At 53.6% G+C, this 16,217-nt stretch overlaps 2 protein-coding genes across 3 annotated transcripts; both read left to right on the forward strand.

Moving 5' to 3' along the window:
• The first annotated feature begins 951 nt into the window (after positions 1 to 951).
• Positions 952 to 5,386, forward strand: HOXB9 (homeobox B9). Its single transcript, XM_084750787.1, has 2 exons — positions 952 to 1,585; positions 4,146 to 5,386. The coding sequence occupies exons 1-2, from the start codon at positions 1,069 to 1,071 to the stop codon at positions 4,379 to 4,381; spliced, it is 753 nt and encodes a 250-aa protein (XP_084606913.1). The 5' UTR covers positions 952 to 1,068; the 3' UTR covers positions 4,382 to 5,386.
• Positions 5,387 to 10,931: 5,545 nt separating this feature from the next.
• HOXB8 (homeobox B8) lies at positions 10,932 to 15,004 on the forward strand. 2 transcript variants are annotated; one of them, XM_084803354.1, is made up of 4 exons: positions 10,932 to 10,947; positions 12,030 to 12,256; positions 12,567 to 13,038; positions 13,826 to 15,004. In XM_084803354.1, the coding sequence occupies exons 3-4, from the start codon at positions 12,615 to 12,617 to the stop codon at positions 14,131 to 14,133; spliced, it is 732 nt and encodes a 243-aa protein (XP_084659480.1). In that variant the 5' UTR covers positions 10,932 to 10,947; positions 12,030 to 12,256; positions 12,567 to 12,614; the 3' UTR covers positions 14,134 to 15,004. The 2 variants fall into 2 exon arrangements, with proteins under 2 accessions (XP_084659480.1, XP_084659479.1); XM_084803353.1 differs by lacking the exons at positions 10,932 to 10,947; positions 12,030 to 12,256 and having other exon boundaries at positions 13,829 to 15,004.
• Positions 15,005 to 16,217: the final 1,213 nt, after the last annotated feature.

A 16,217-nucleotide genomic window follows, 5' to 3' on the forward strand; every position in this document is an offset into this window, starting at 1 on the left:
AGGCCCAAGCAATTTCAAGGAGTTGAATAAGACTGGTTAGTTGCCTGAGAAACTCCAGTTCCAAGACTAGACTAGTTCCAAGGCCTGGCGATTCCCTTTGGCCTCAGGCAGGCTCTAATTTCAGGCCTAATAATGATTCTTTGGACACCCGGTCCCATTGAATTCCCCTTTCTCCTCTCTCAGCTGCTAGAGGCTCAAGGGAAGAGCCTCGTCATGTAAATCTCCTCAAATTGTGTCCTGAACTCCCTCCAAGGAGGATAACTGTTCTATAAAAACCCCAACTTCTTCCCCATCTTTTAACTTCATCTCCTGTGGGTCGCTGTGCTGCTGCTGTTGTTTAATAAACATCTCTGTCAAGGGGACAGAGGACAGGAAATGAGGGCCTGCGGGGTGGAGGTGGAGGTGTTGGGGTGTGTGTGTGTGACAAGACTACCTCCTCTTTAATTACCCTGTCGGGTCTCTCCCGCTGCTCTGAGGCTGGGGAGCTCCCCCTCCTCCTAAGCTGGTCCTCCCTCTCCTCTCTCTCTCCAACCCGCCTGGGGAGAGGGCTCACAGCCTGCGTCCCTCAAGAGGCAGCCCGCTGCTTGCCTCCGCCTCTCCTCCGCCCCCTTCGCCCCATGTTGAGAACCCCCCCCCCTTCCTGCAAAAGCGGGAGGGGCCCCGGGCGGCCCGGCAGCTCGGGCTGAGGTTACGTGGCCGCCGGAGCCCTGACGTGATAGCACATTGCATCAGCATAAAACAATCCATCCTGGATATGGAATGCGGTGAGGACGGATGACAACGCGAGCGCAACCCCCTCGCCCCGATTGATTTATGTCGGAGCTGACGCTTTATCAGGCAGTCCGCAAAACTTTGACCAATCATTTTGCAAGGAGCTCCGAGCCGGGCTGCTCCACTGTACTTTGTTGGCTGAGAAGTTGAGCAGGGGGTGGGGGTGGGAGGGTGGGGGCCTGGGGGGGTCGCGTCCGAAAGCCCTCTACACCGGGTCCGTGTGCCACCTTTCCCTGCTTGTGCGCCGCGGCGCGAGCGCTTCCCTTCCCCCTGCGAGCGCGCGGATAATGTCTGAGAATGTCCATTTCTGGGACGCTTAGCAGCTATTATGTCGACTCGATCATAAGTCACGAGAGCGAGGACGCGCCTCCAGCCAAGTTTCCTTCGGGCCAGTACGCGAACCCGCGGCAGCCGGGCCACGCCGAGCACCTGGACTTCCCCTCGTGCAGCTTCCAGCCCAAAGCGCCGGTGTTCGGCGCCTCCTGGGCGCCGTTGAGCCCGCACGCTTCGGGGAGTCTGCCGTCAGTCTACCACCCTTACCTGCAGCCCCAGGGCGCGCCGGGGGCTGAGAGCAGGTACCTCCGCACCTGGCTAGAGCCGGCCCCGCGCGCCGAGGCCGCCCCGGGGCAGGGCCAAGCGGCCGTGAAGGCGGAGCCGCTGCTGGGCGCGCCGGGGGAGCTGCTCAAACAGGGCACGCCCGAATACAGTTTGGAAACTTCGGCGGGCCGGGAGGCTGTCCTGTCTAATCAAAGAGCCGGCTACGGGGACAATAAAATTTGCGAAGGAAGCGAGGACAAAGAGAGGCCGGATCAAAGTAAGTTATAAAAAAAAAAAAAAGTAAGGAAATTCCCCCCAGGCTGCAGGCTAGGCCCAGGGGAGGGAAGGGGGGAGAGAGAGAGGCCATAAAATGGACAATGTGTAGGAACAGCGCGCCGGGGGCCGCAGAGCTAGAGGGGGTGGGGGGAAGAAGAAGGTAGGGACCCGGAAAGGAAGAAGGTGGATGCCCAAATGGGGACACTGAGGCCGCCCCCACTCCTCCTAGTGGCGCAGGGACTGAGACTCTCTAGCCCTCTTTCCTCTTTTCTTCCCCAGGCTCGGGCTGGAAATAGGGAAAGGGATCTGCGACAGTGGAGTGAGGACCGGGAGGGGACCGGGCCGATGGCCAGTGTGGCCGAGAGCCCGCGCGGGCACGGGCCGGGAGCGCACCCGGCAGAGCCGCCAGCGCCACGCGCAGAGGTCCCCGCCGGCCAAGGGGAAGGGGGGAGGGGGCTCATTAGGATTTTATTTGCGATGCAACAGCTTGGCGGAGGATTGTTCCTAGCATATCTCACGCAGTAGCCGCGTCGGGTCGGCAGCCGGCGCCAGGAGGGGCGGGGGAAACCCAGGATGCGGTGACGGAACCCCCTCCCCGGTGCGCCGGCCCCTCCCCGGGAGCCTTCCCTCCAGGGTCCCCCGCCCTTATAGGGCATCCTCGCCCGGGCGGCCTTTTCTCTAGAGCTTCCCGCTGCTCTCCCCGGGGGCTCCGCAGCACTAGCCCAGATAGTCCGCCTCTGGAGAGTCTAACAGTCACTTGCTCAAGTCAGAGCCCACCTCTAGAGTAGGGGGGGGGGGGGAGAAGATACCCGAAGGGACGGGGAGGGGGGCTGCGCAGGGGCGGAGAATTCTACCCTTGGTAGAGAGATTCTTACCACCTCCCACTCCTGAAAACACCCTTGCTAAAACCCCAAGTGGAAAGTGATGCTGCCTGAGAGGGGAAAACTCTTTTTTGTTGTTGTTGTTGTTGTTGTTGTTTTTAAGGATGGGAAAGACAAACTCGTTGCGGGCTCTTAGTTCTAAACAATAAGGGGCAGAGTGACAGGTCAAGTCCTCACCTCTTACTCCTTTGGGCAAGTGGTCTAGTCCTTGCCTGCCCTGTCACATTCCCCACCAACAGAGTGGCCAATGGATCCTCTGGGGGCATGCTTGCCCTCTGAAAAGCAAGGAGGGAGAGAGAGAGAGAGAGAGAGAGAGAGAGAGAGAGAGAGAGAGAGAGAGAGAGAGGGGGAGAGAGAGTACTCTGTCTTGTTCTTTGCAGTTCCCATGCCTCCGACCTGCCAGGTTGAGTCCTTAGGAGCTGATGTCCAGGTACAGAGCTCTTCCCAAACCTCCAGCAAACACCCAAAACGGACCCCTCACCTCTATGACTCCAAACTCGGCCTGGAGAACCCATTATTGCAAGGCAGCCATTTGGCTAGGATCAATTATTAACAGTTTTTTTTCCCTCTTTCATATTTAATGTGGCTGCGGGTCCCATCCCAGGCAATCACATTAAAGAAATAGCGCTGCAAATTGGTAAGACACGCTACTTAGTGTAGGATGAACTGAATGTAAAAATAATACATAGATATTGAGGGCTTTTTCCGCTTGGGGAGTGGGAAGCTGGTTGGGTGCATCTCATTTGGAACTGGCCCTGCTTTTTTTTGCGGGGGGGGGGCAACTTTTCTGAGTCCTGGGGTCTAGAGAGAGATGCTGGAGAGATAAAGAAAAGCCTGTTTATGTTGTTTCCTCTTTTTGCCTTTCTCCCACTCAATTACACTTTTCTCTGCCTCACCCATAGGGTCAGTTAAAAGGCTAGGTGTGCAGTGAAGGGCTTTCTGCTACCTCCACCTCATCTCTGCTTCCCACCCACCCCCCACCCCCCCACCTTGGAGCAATTTTGCTTCCCAGTTTCCCTGAACTTGTGTTAACCAAACTGTGAGCTGAGTAGCAGAAAAGAAGAGGCGATTGCCACCATAAGTTATCTGAGAGCCCCGGGGCTCCCCCTGTCCACTGGCTGCAATTGATAAATGGTTGCAATTGGGTTGCTTGTGAGTTGGAGTGTGCTGGGTGTTAGCGGCTGTAAAAAATGCGGACTCTTATTTGTGGAGTGTGATGGGGAGGGCTGTCTACACAGACTCACACGTCTGCTGCCTTCTGGCCTAGAACAGAAAGATGACAATCTAGGCAGGGTTTACTGGGACCGGACTGAAGTACCAAGAGATCTCTCTTGGCCGTGGCTGAACAGAACTCCACTCCTTACCCAATTCTTCCTCTTTCCTCTGAAATCTAGAGCCGAGGGACCCATCCAGTCAGCCACCTTCAGCTGGTAGTGTGGCTCCAGTTATACTGAGCTCTCCTGACCTGTCCCGGGGTGCTTGGCTCCTCTTTAAAGTGCTAGTCCCCTGGAGCTGTCTATATCAACTCCTGGCCCACCTAGGAATTCTCTCTGGGATCTTGAAGGTCTGGGTGTCTTTCTCCAACGCAAGATGGAGAGCAGAGTTCTGAGGGCACCCTCTTGGGGGGGGGAGCCCTTTCCCACCCTTCCTTCCTTTGATTCTACCATGCTTCTCTTTCAGCCAACCCCTCTGCCAACTGGCTGCACGCCCGCTCTTCCCGGAAAAAGCGCTGTCCCTACACCAAATACCAGACGCTGGAGCTAGAGAAGGAGTTTCTGTTTAATATGTATCTCACCAGGGACCGCAGGCACGAAGTGGCCAGACTCCTCAATCTGAGTGAGAGACAAGTCAAAATCTGGTTTCAGAACCGGCGGATGAAAATGAAGAAAATGAATAAAGAACAGGGCAAAGAGTAAAGATGACCCCCCCACCCCACCCCACCACCACCCCACCCCACCCCACCCTTCCCTGCCTCACTCTTACTATTTATGTGATGGCCGCAAAAGCCACTGCTGTCTGAGGCTGTATCCAAGTGAGTGGGGAAGGGCATCTCTTTAAAGTCCCTCATCTGCACCTGGAGCCTGTCTCCGCTCCTTTATGTCCCCCCCCCCCGACTTCCCCCCTCCCGGTGTTAGGAGGAAGTTTTGTTAAGTTAGAAGCTAGCTGCTTTTGGTTCCTAGAGAAGTGGTGAGCCTCAAAGAAAGAGAACCCTAGTCAAGCTCCTAGCATCCCTGCTAATTTTTTTTTCCCCTTGAAAACCCCAGCCCTTCTCTCCCAATCCACTTGTCCCCTCCCTGCAGCTATCCGGTTGTCACCCAGAAGCAGTTTAACTGCACACAGCCCAACAATGCCCACAGACTCAGAGCCCACACTAACAGCCAACTGACGAAGGGAGTTCGTCTCACATGTAGATGCTGTTCACTGAATCCAGCAGGGCAGCCCTCAAATCAGCCCCATCAGGTTCTGCCCCTGATTTCCAAATGTGCTAGGGAAATATCTAGAGCGGTCCTGAATGGGGGCACTGCTGCCCACAGTCTCAACATCCCAATAATTACCTCTACGGAATTGCCAACTATGTACCCCAGGTCAGGGGAGGCCTGTGGGCAGATGGGGCCAGTCCAGACCCCAAGCTGTTGTGAGCTAGAAAAAGTAAGAAAAAGCAGGGAGTGGATTTTATGAAGGTACCTTTAGTGGAGCCCCCCCTCGTATATTTTCCTGCAGGAAGTGTTTAATTCTGCATGTTTTTCCTCTCCTTCCAACTAAAGGAGGTCAAATTATGGGTCGTAGAGCCTTGACAATGCCATTCCCCCATTCATACAGCCCCTTTGACAGAATGTAGCTTTCCTTGCTGACTACAGTCTTGCATTCTTCTCCATCCTCCCCCCCCCCAGTTCTGAAATCAACTCTCCTTTCCACCAAATCCATCTTGCACCAGCGAGTCAAGTCTTCCCTTGTAGGAAAAAAAAAAAAAGTCCCTTCACCCCCTGCTAGGTCAACCCCATCACAGAGAAGGCCAGGTCAGGATAGAGTCTGAGAATTTATTGTGAATCAATTCCCCAGATCCCTTCCAGAGTAGGCAGTCAGGACAGGAGGGGCAATGGCCTCAGCAAGCCGGGCCAGTGGGTCTCCCCCTATTTCACTAGCTTCCTGACCCAAGAAGAAGAAGAGGAAGAGGAAGAAGAAGAAGAAGAAGAAGAAGAAGAAGAAGAAGAAGAAGAAGAAGAAGAAGAAGAGATGCCCTTGGCATCTAGCCAGATGGCCAAAGGAAGACTCCCCCAAAGCTCAGTGGGGGGATGTCACCTCAGGCTGAATACACCACTGCGACCATACTGCTGCTGGTGCATGCGCAAACAGTCCCGTGTGCAAAGGAAAGAGGCAAAAATCATGCCTCCCCCATTAAGCAGAGGCTCATCCTCTGCTCCATCGCCCCCTTCCACCCTTCCACCCATGGACTCTTGTGCCTGCTTCTCCCGACCCCGAAAAGATGCCATTCCAGTAGAACTTTGAATTTTTATTTTATTTTTTATTATTATTACTATTTTTGCTTTGTCAGTGGCTGTGGTGAAATTGTGCTTGTGTTTTGTGATTTCTTTGGTAATGATTTTCAGTTGCTGCTTATAAGGGAGGGTTGAGAGTGGGAGTGGGGAGGGCAAGGGGCCTAGAGCTCTAATTGTTTGTTTTGGAAGAAAAAGAAAAAAAACAAAAAAATATATATCACTCTAGAAAACAAACTTCACCTGCCTGCGTTTATATTCTGCATTGCTTCTCCTCTGGTCATTAAGTGAAGGGCCCAGTTGCTAAAAGCATGGTTTTTATAAACAAAGACAAGTTAGTTCATAGCCACCGGCTTTCTCCTTAGACCTCCCAGGGCCATGTACCTGCTGGAGGGGGGGGGGGCTGACACCTGGTGGGTACCCAGTCCCAAGACCCCTTCGGTAGAACCGGGAGAGTGGGGAAGAGAAAAGAGGACCTCTGTGATTTGGAAAGAGGGGTGCGCCTCCCTACAGCAAGGGGTCTTCACGGAGACAAAGTTCCTCTGGAGAAAACCCCCCCCCAACTCAGGGTGGTTTGTAGCTAAAGCTCCAGGAAGCACGCACCTCAGCTAACCACTTTAAAACACCCTGCAAAGGAGGAAGTTTGTAGCCTCCCTCTGCTATTGTCTGGAGGATGGGTGGGTGGATGTAGGTTGAGATCCGGAGGGTGGAACAGAGCTGGGGTGGCTCAAATGGTTGAACCTCAGGATTCTTTGTCCATGTCTACCCCCTACCCCCCCCCCACACACACACCTAGGGTCCGGCTCATGGGCTAGCAGCCTTAGTCTGAGGCTTGCTGAGTCTGGAGGCTTGAGATCAGAGCGTGTGGCAGTTCTCAAAAGAAAGCCACCACATGTGGAACACAAATGTTTCTGTTTCGGAAGGGAGGAATAATTCCTTTCCCAAAAAGGACCCCCGGAATTATACTTGGTTTCAAGAGACTTATTTCCATTCCTCTCATACTGCATACTTCGGTGTCCCCACAAGAGCCTGTCGTGAAATCGTGGAAGCCCTGCTTTTCTTATTCGGTCGTGAGCATCCGGCTGCTGCCTGCTTGCAGCTCTGCCGCTGGCCTTGCGAGAGCTTCTCATCGGCTGCACGCGCCAGACTGCAGCCAAGACACTGCGGGTTGAGATGGAGGTGGGGACAAAGGCTAGCCTGAGTGAAAGGAAGGAGTCTGCCAAGGCCGGCCCTACCCCTCTCTAACGAAAGGACGAAAGGATCCGAGAAACAGGAGGCAGGAGCCGGGGAAGCTCCCGGTACCGCAGCTGGGACAGGCGGCTTGCCAGGAGGGTTATGTTAAAGATGGAAAATTAATCTGGCTTTACAGCTGGTGTAAACGGCGCTGTTTCTCTATCCTTAGCTCTCCAGGCTCTGCCTTGGCGGAGAATGAGCCAAGGAAGCCAGTTTCTGCCAAAAGGAAACATAAAAGCGAGGCTGGAGACCGGGCCTCTGCAGGGTAGGAGGCGAGGGCGTCTGGAGTGGCCTCCGGGCAGTGGCGTCTGGGTCCCCAGCCTAGGGTGGCTTCTCTTAAGATAAACAAAGGCGGCGGTGCAGAGGCTCGGAAACCGGAGATGGGCAAATCAGTTGTCATAAAAGAGAAATTCAGAGGAGAGAGAGAGAGAGAGAGAGAGAGAGAGAGAGAGAGAGAGAGAGAGAGAGAGAGAGAGAAACCAAGAGAGTGCGAGGCAGAGAGAAGCTGGGAGAGGAATTCAATGCCGTGTGCGCAGCAATAAAAGAATATGACCGCTATAAAAGTTTATAGGGTATAAATTTCTGAAGGTTAAGAAACTAAACAGCAGCAAAGCAAACAGTGAGGGGAAACTTTCCGGAGATGAGCCACGGATGAGCCTGGGCTCCGGTCCTGCTGGGAGAAGGGATCGGCCCCCACCCTCACCCTCACCCTCACCCTCACCCTCACCCGTCTTGCACCCATGTCTGGGGCTTGGGGTCTGGAACTTGGGAATCAGGGGCAGTGAGGTAGGGTTCCCCGAGGGTAAAAAGTAAAGGAGGTAACAGCTGGAAGGAAGAACAGTTTGCTGTCCCCAAAGCGTCAGCCATGGAGAAATACCCACTGTTGTCTTTGTTCTTTACTTTCTACTCGAACCGCTAACCATAAACAAGAAACCTTTGCACACGCGGAGGCGCGCGCGCGCGCGCGCGCACACACACACACACACACACACACACACACAAGCGCCAAAGGGGCCAGACGTCTGGGGGGGGGGATAGCCTCTTGACCCTTCTTCATTCCATTCCACCCCTTTAGCTCTTCCTATCCCTCACAAAAAGCCCAATTGTTACCCCTCAGCATATGAAACAATCGTGTAGGGCTTAAAAAGTGGTCCATCTCTTCTTTTTACTGACCAGAAAGGGTGCAAGGCTTAGCGTCTCCAACAAAAATTAGGGACTAGGTGGACTAACATCTTCTTTTTCTTTTAGCTTATCTGAATTATTTCATGAGATGTTTCCTGATCCCGAAGCCTTTTTTCTTTATCTACTTTCATCTCGCTCCCCTATTTCTAGTAATAATAAAAGTTTAATCGTTTAATCGTTTTTTGTCGCCCTCCTCTGCGGGTTCTCAGAGAACCTGGCTGAGCATACGTAAGGACGTCTTTTTTTGCAAAGTGGCCGCTAGATGGCAGCCTTGCTCCATATGAACTTTTCCAGCGCTGTGGATGAGGGCTCCGGCGGCTCCGTACAGCACCTTGTTCGGCCCTGTAGCTAGGAACTGAGAGCTACCAAAAGTCATGAATAATTTGCACATAATAAAAATATAGGGTTTGTTATGACCATTTCCTCTATTGTATGTATTTCAGTTATAGTGGAGTTCCTCTTTCTCCTCAAATGGTTCGTTTTCTGAATTTTTTCACCTGAAGAAAGCTGGTTCCCAGTTGCTGTGTTTGGTGGGGCCAGAAATGCGTGGAAGCTGGGGATAATATTAATAATAAAATATAGAAATTATGGGCCCACATCAAGGAGGCTAATTGATTTGGAAAAGTGAGAGTTCCCTACAGTGGGAGTGAGAGGTGTAAGACGCAGGCCAGTGGGGTCAGGTGAGAGGCGGCTGCCGGCAGGTCTTCTGAAGTGGAAACTACCCTAGGCGGGCTCCCCTACACCTGCTGGAGAGGGAATCCAGCGTGCTGTCCTACAGAGCCCCAGATTTGGGAAGAATGGGTGCTTGGCTTCGGTGAAGATTCGGTGGTGCCCCAAGTCGGAGCCCCCAACCCCCCTCCCCGCTATGCGAGGGCGCGGACTCCAGAGCCTTTGTATGCGTCCAAGTCTGAGCTGGGCCAGCCTCTGGCTACCCAGGCTCGGGCAGGGCCTCTCCAGGGAGGCGGGATGCAGGAAGGCTGCGGCATCCCCTTGTGAGGTTCAGCCCAAACTGAGCATTTTTCGATTAGAATCAGGTGCGGCGGCGCAGGGCAGCCTCTGGCTTTTTCGTGCTCCAGCTGACGGGTGAGAGCTGCGACTCCCTCCGGCGTGCCCAGGCTTGGCTGTTGGCTTCCATCCTCAGGCAAACCTTGGGGTAGTCCGTCCATCCGCGACAGAGCAGCTGGAGGCCTGGACCCAGGCAGGCACTTTTCCTTCTGAGACTGTCGTTCTGGCTGCCCGAACCTGCTTCCTACCTGAGCCTCCAAAATGACCCTATGACCTCAGCGTAGCTTCTTCTTTTTCTTCAGGACCAGGTGCAAATAGGCTAGCGGGAGTGTCTCCTCAACTTGAGTTTCTCCAATAAATCTGCCCTCCGTTGGGTGCTTATAAATTATCTCCGCGCTCTTTCTTGTTCCCCCCCCCTTTCTTTCTTATAACAGGAACATTTTCCTTCCATCAGAAATTTCTGGCACGGTGTAGGGATGATTTAGAACAAGCCATTGAATTTCTACCTCACCAGTGAGTCCTCAAATCATGACCATAAAATCCTCCGCACTTGATAAAAATACTCGCTTCCGAAACAACTTGACTCTGCTCTAGGTTACCCCACCGCACACGCAGCCTTGTGTTTAAAAGCCCCAGAGCCTAGTTCACTTTTCCTGTCTCTCACTCCCACCTCCCTTTTATTCACTGGGCTTACTTTAGAAGGTTGACTGAAATCACTTGGAAACGTTGTGGTTTCATTTTTACAGAGGTTGGGGCCTGGGGGGGGGGAAATACCCCAAAAGAAGCATCTTAGAGAACAAGCAGTAGATTGAATTTATTTGTAAAATTGATTCTGCCTTTGTTCTAGAGTATTCCTTCTCTCTGTGTTCCTGGCCTTCAGTTGCCTCAGGAGCCCATTGGTCTTGCCTCTCACACTGGGCCCTCCTAAGGGCCGACTGCTACCAACCCAGTGCCAGGTACACAGAGAAGGGCCCTGCATCTTAGAGTGGGGGGGGGGGGAGCCAGTTGACTCAGTTCCACATTCTGGGTTTGAGGCCTTAGATCTTTAGATTTTTAAGGTTCAACTAAAGGCACCCCCAAAGAAGAGAAGAAGGGGGAAATGGAGACCTCAGTGGCCTTGCTTTATCTGAGTCCTTTCACCCCAAGGTTAATGCAGGTGGGCCATGGAAAGAAGCCGGAATAGCAGGTGCCTTTTAAACTCGCACCTTGCAGCCTTTGCCCAGGGCGCTGGAGGGCATAGGACAGCGGGGGACCAAGGCCTTGGTGCCCAGCCTCAGTCTCCACTGTCCTTTTCTCTTTTGGGGGGTGGTGATGAAATTGTCAGTGTCTCTATTTTGGAAGTCCTGCGTGGAAGGTACTACCCTCGGAAAGCTGGGTGCTAACTGGGCTTGCTTACTGGATTCCAAGGCCTGGGCACAGGTGTGGAAGAGCCATACAAGATGCCGCTGTCCTTTGGATAGCACCAGACCCTTTCTTTCTCCCCAAGTCTCCCCTCTAAAGTGCTGAGTAGGCCAATGCACCTCCAGAAGACCCCTCTCTTCTTATTGCAGCTCCCCAGCCACCAGCAGGTAAAGCTTGTACAAACTGCAGAATTGGCAGCCGCCTGCAGAACTTTGCTCTGCTTTAGCACTGCCCATTAACTAGAAAGCTTTTTCTTCCCCTCTCAGGCCCTCTTGGATTCCCTTTCTGTAGAAAATCTTGAGTGTTTGCTTAATGAAGGAATGTTATGTGCGTGTCCTGGGTGGGGACAGTTCTGGGGTGGTGGTGGTTTGGGGGTCCCCAAAAAGGGTGTGGGGGCAGGTGTATCTGTTAGAGTGAAGGAGGTGAAAATCTAGGGAAAGTTACCGTTTGCACCGAAAAGAAAAAAAAAAAATCAACAGCAACCCATAATCGGTCTCATTTCAGCTTAGTCACCCCCACTGTGCTTCTGTCGGGTGGCGGGGGCGATCGAAGCTGCAGTTTTATAGCTGTAGAGGAAAGAACTCGTAAAATGCTAACAGCTTTTATGCGCTGCGGCATAAACAACAACAGACTCCGGCTTTATTGCGTTTTATAGTTTGTTAAAGAGTTTACAGCCGTTTTTTGGGGGCTGGTTACCCAGCCAATTCCCTCCACACGATAGTTAAACCTTTATCAATAATAAGGAAATTGATCATTAAAGCTTTAAATATGACTACCTCGTTTGTTTGAAAATATGTTTAGGAGAGGAAGCTCTATGATTTGATAACTTGTATTAAAATACCAATTACATTTATAGGACCTTTTAAAACTCGGCGCAATTAAACCGTGTTCTTTTACATTTTTCCGAAGCGACCCTGACATTTAGAAAGACTCCAATTGCCTCGTTAAAATCGCGAAATTAACAGCGTGCCTACGCCAGGCACAGCGTTGTGGATGTGTGTGTGTGCATGGTGTTTTTTTCGTGACTCCCCCACATCAGTCTTTGGGGGTGGTCTGAGAAGGTATTTGATTTGTTGTGAGGCAAGAGATATCTCATTAATGTAGGTAGTTAAACAGATTTAATCCGTATTCGTCCCCTCTCTTCCCCCCTCCCTCTTCCCTCTCCCCCTCTCTCCCTGGGTGTTTTTTTTTCCCTTCCCCTCCTTTTTTTCCTGCCCTCTCCACACTCCCTGGCGCTCTCTCGCTCTAGCTCTCTCTCGCGCTCGCTCTCTCTCGCTCTCACCCTCGCTCTGCGTTCTGTCCGGGAGGAGTACCCAGAAGCCAATAGGATGCGGGGTCTCTAATGGATGCAAATGATGGTGAAAAGACGGGGCAAAATATGAAACAACTCATTTGGAGGGAAGTAAATCACCGAAAACTGTTTATGAACTGGCATCCCTTCTTCGAAATGTAAAGCGAGGACCTCTTTAAGTGGCGGTATATTTTTGTTTGGGGGGTGGGGGGTGGGGGGAGGGCGAGCGAGCCGCGGCTGCCATGCAGGCTTAGACTTTTGCAGGCTTCGCTCTTCTATTCCTGGAAATCACAAAAAGTGTGGCGGCTTCGAGATCGTCTTTTCTTTCTTTTCCTTCCTTCCTTCCTTCCTTCCTTCCTTCCTTCTTTTTTCCTCCTCCTCCCTTTCCTCTCCTTTCCTGGCGAGGGTGACTAGGAGCCGGCGAATCCGCGTTTTTTTCTCTCTCTCTCTCTCTCTCTCTCCCTCCCTTCCCCCTCCCCACCCCCTCCCCAACAGCCCCCAACTACAGCCTGCGCCGCCGCCGCCGCCTCAAAATTCAATAAAATGAGCTCTTATTTCGTCAACTCACTGTTCTCCAAATACAAAACCGGGGAGTCCCTGCGCCCCAATTATTATGACTGCGGCTTCGCCCAGGACCTGGGCGGCCGACCCACCGTGGTGTACGGTCCCAGCAGCGGCGGCAGCTTCCAGCACCCGTCGCAAATCCAGGAGTTCTACCACGGGCCATCATCGCTGTCCACGGCTCCCTACCAGCAGAACCCGTGCGCCGTGGCGTGCCACGGGGACCCCGGCAACTTCTACGGCTACGACCCACTGCAGCGCCAGAGCCTGTTCGGTGCGCAGGATCCAGACCTGGTGCAGTACGCAGACTGCAAGCTTGCGGCCGCCAGCGGCCTGGGAGAAGAGGCCGAGGGGTCTGAACAGAGCCCGTCACCCACACAGCTCTTCCCCTGGATGCGCCCTCAAGGTGAGCTCCTGTCGGGCCTGCCGGGGTAGGAAGGAGCCAGAAGGGTCCCAGGCCAGCCTGCGGGAGGAGGGGGTGAGGGCGGCGTTGAGAGGCTGGAAGGCTAGGAGCATCTTTTGCTTCTAGAGGACTTGTGGGCTCCGTTCCAATCACCTACCTTCTCCCTTCCCACTTTCTTTTCTTTTTTTCCCCTTTTCTTTAAGCTTCCTTTGAAGGAGGGGGGGGGGGAGCACTAACTGAATTTCCTGAATCCATAAACTCCTCACCCTCCTTTACTTTTCTTCTTCTCCCCCCTTTCCCCTTTTACTGTTTTATGGGGGCTGTGGAGAAAGAGTGGTGGGAGTGGGGGCGCTCAACGTTTGCACTTCTCAATTGCTTTATAGTTTAATTACCCTGAAGAAACTTTTCTTCTGGGGCAGAGGCTCTGGGGGCTTTTCAAGGTGGGTTCGTGGTCCCCACTCTGGCTTTTATTCTTACTCCTTCATATCCTTCCTCCTAAACTTTATGGCACTTTTAATATATTGGAGCCCCCCCCCCCCACTCTGGTTCTAGTTACCAGGGAAAGGGGCTCTTCTTTTATGGCCCCCTCAGATTCAGAGCTGTCTAGTCCCCCCTCACCCCCCCTTCTGATGACCGCGGCCTCCCCGCGCCCCCTCCCGCCCCCGCATAAGGGTCCCCTGCCCTTATTATCCTGGTCTCCTAGGCTGGTTCACGAATCTTCCAACCTTCTCTGTCTCTGCCCCCTCCCCCACCCTTCCCCTCTGTCTCGCCCTTTTTCCCCCATTCCCAGCAGCCGCCGGACGCAGGCGAGGCCGCCAGACCTACAGCCGCTACCAGACTCTGGAGCTGGAGAAGGAGTTCCTATTTAATCCCTATCTGACTCGCAAGCGGAGGATCGAGGTATCGCACGCTCTGGGACTGACAGAGAGACAGGTCAAAATCTGGTTCCAGAACCGGAGAATGAAGTGGAAAAAGGAAAACAACAAAGATAAGTTTCCCAGCAGTAAATGCGAGCAGGAGGAGCTGGAGAAAGAGAAGCTGGAGCGAGCGCCAGAGACCGCCGAGCAGGGCGATGCGCAGAAGGGTGACAAGAAATAGGCTCCAAGTTGGGACTGCTTGGGCCGGGGCTTGCCCGCACGTCTGCCGGTCCCTCCCGCGACCACGCCGCCGCCGCCGCCGCCGCCGCCGCCCGCCCCCCGCCTCCGAGAGCTCTGGTCCCGCAAGCCGAGCCAGGAGCTGGGCCTCCCATCGCAGCGTCCCCCGCCGCGCCAGTCCCCGCTAGTGGTAGAATCTCGTAATAGCCTCTGTGTGTGAGCTACCGTGGATCTCCTTCCCTTCTCTTGGGGGCTGGGGGGAAAAAAAGAAAAGGATTTTTAAGCAAGGACTCCCTCGTCCTGAGAGGGTGATCGACTGCGGCCTGGCAGAATCCCCTCGCCCCCTCCCCATGTAAAAAAAAAAAAGCCTCCTTGTGCAATGGTCTTTTTTTTTCCTTTGAACGTGCTTCTTTGTAAATGACCAAGGTACCGATTTCTGCTAAGTTCTCCCAACAACATGAAACTGCCTATTCACACCGTAATTCTTTCTGTCTCCCCTCACTTTCTCTCTCTCTCTCTCTCTCTCTCACCGCGTCCTCATCTTTCTTCGCAACCCCTCCCCCCCCCGCCCTCCCTAGCTCGCTGGCTTTCTCTCTTGCTTCTCTCTTTTCCTCCTTTCCCCCATCCCCCCTTTGGTTTGACAATTTTGTCTTAAGTGTTTCTCAAAAGAGATTACTTTAGTTAGCATGCGCGCTGTGAGCAATTGTTAAAAGTGTTCTTAGGTTTACTGTGAAGAGAATGTACCCTGTATCCGTGAATTGCTTTATGGGGGGGGAGGGAGGGCTAATTATATATTTTGTTGTTCCTCTATACTTTGTTCTGTTGTCTGCGCCTGAAAAGGGCGGAAGAGTTACAATAAAGTTTACAAGCGAGAACCCGAGACTGGCCCGGGCCAGCGCTCCTCATTCGCTCCTTAGGCGTCTTGCAGGGCTTGGGGGGAAGCTGGTCAGCAGGCTCCTGGGCCGGCCTAGGCTAGGTCGTAGAGAGGAGGGGGCGGGGGCTGAAAGCAGGTGGTGCGAGTCCCTGGGCCCAAGGGCTGGGGAGGGGGGGGGTGAGGGAGGCGGCTGCACGTGATTGGTGGAGTGAGGATCAAGGGAGGGGAGCCAAGAGAAACCCCCCTCCCCTTGCGATCCGTGGCTGCTGGGCCCGGGAGACTCCAGCTCCCAGGCCGCTCCGGTGAAGAGACGTACCCAGGCTGGTGGCTAGCGTTCCCTGCCACTTCTCTCCTCTTTGTTTCCGCATGTGTCCTAGGCGGGGTGGGGGGGGGGTTGGGGGCTGGTGAAAAAGATGGAGTGCTGGACTGCTGAGTTTACATTTCCATTTTTCTCGGACTTAGGTTGGGGAAGCTGGAGCAGAGGGAAGAGGTTCCTCCCTCCCTCCCCTCTCTAGGATATGGTCACTTTCTCCCAGTTTCTAGGCCGCGGTTTGCGGTGGCCTTCCTTCCTTTGCCTCTGCCCCGCTGGCAGCCACGCTCCACTGAGTGAGGCATCCGCCTTCAGGAACCAGGAAAGCAGCGAGCCGGACCCAAGCCGCTCTCCTCCCTTCCTTTTTCTCCCTACCTCATTCCATTCTTCTTATTTTTGTCTATCTTTATATTGGCAACTCCTTTTTTTTCCCCTTTAGTCACCAGAAATCTCAGCATCCAGCGCCTGTGGATTGGATTCCTGCCTTAGGGATGCCTTGATGCAGATCTAGTCTCGGCAACTGGGGCGCTTAGAGACACCCGGGAGGCCAGTTACGCCTCATCCCTCCCCTTGGGGGAACAGCATCAGCCCAGATGAATTAGCCCGAATTAATAAATACTCGGCCAGTACCCACCCGGCACGTTGCACACATTCAATCCCTGCGTCTGTCTCTTGCTCTGTAACCGGCTGGGGGAAATGGGGGGGGGGGTGACAACACGGACCGCTCAGAGGTTATTTATTTTCTCTTGCGCTCAATTCCTTCCTCCCCAAATCTCGCCTGCAAGCTGCCTCCAGCCCGCGGGGGTCGACAGCGGCCCTTGAGCCCCCAGCCTCAATCCTCAGAGCCCGGCCTTCCCATTCATTATTGATCATATTTTATAAATCCAACGCCACACAATTTTTT

This window comes from Acomys minous, assembly GCF_964271855.1.
Source record: "Acomys minous genome assembly, chromosome: 12".
Lineage (NCBI taxonomy): Eukaryota > Metazoa > Chordata > Mammalia > Rodentia > Muridae > Acomys > Acomys minous.

Excerpts from the sequence above, each read along its gene's own strand:
- HOXB9 (XM_084750787.1), top strand. The coding sequence starts at position 1,069 with ATGTCCATTTCTGGGACGCTTAGCAGCTATTATGTCGACTCGATCATA. Across the intron at positions 1,586-4,145 it reads CAAAGAGAGGCCGGATCAAA|CCAACCCCTCTGCCAACTGG; the intron begins GTAAGTTATAAA and ends CTTCTCTTTCAG.
- HOXB8 (XM_084803354.1), top strand. The coding sequence starts at position 12,615 with ATGAGCTCTTATTTCGTCAACTCACTGTTCTCCAAATACAAAACCGGG. Across the intron at positions 13,039-13,825 it reads CCCCTGGATGCGCCCTCAAG|CAGCCGCCGGACGCAGGCGA; the intron begins GTGAGCTCCTGT and ends CCCCATTCCCAG.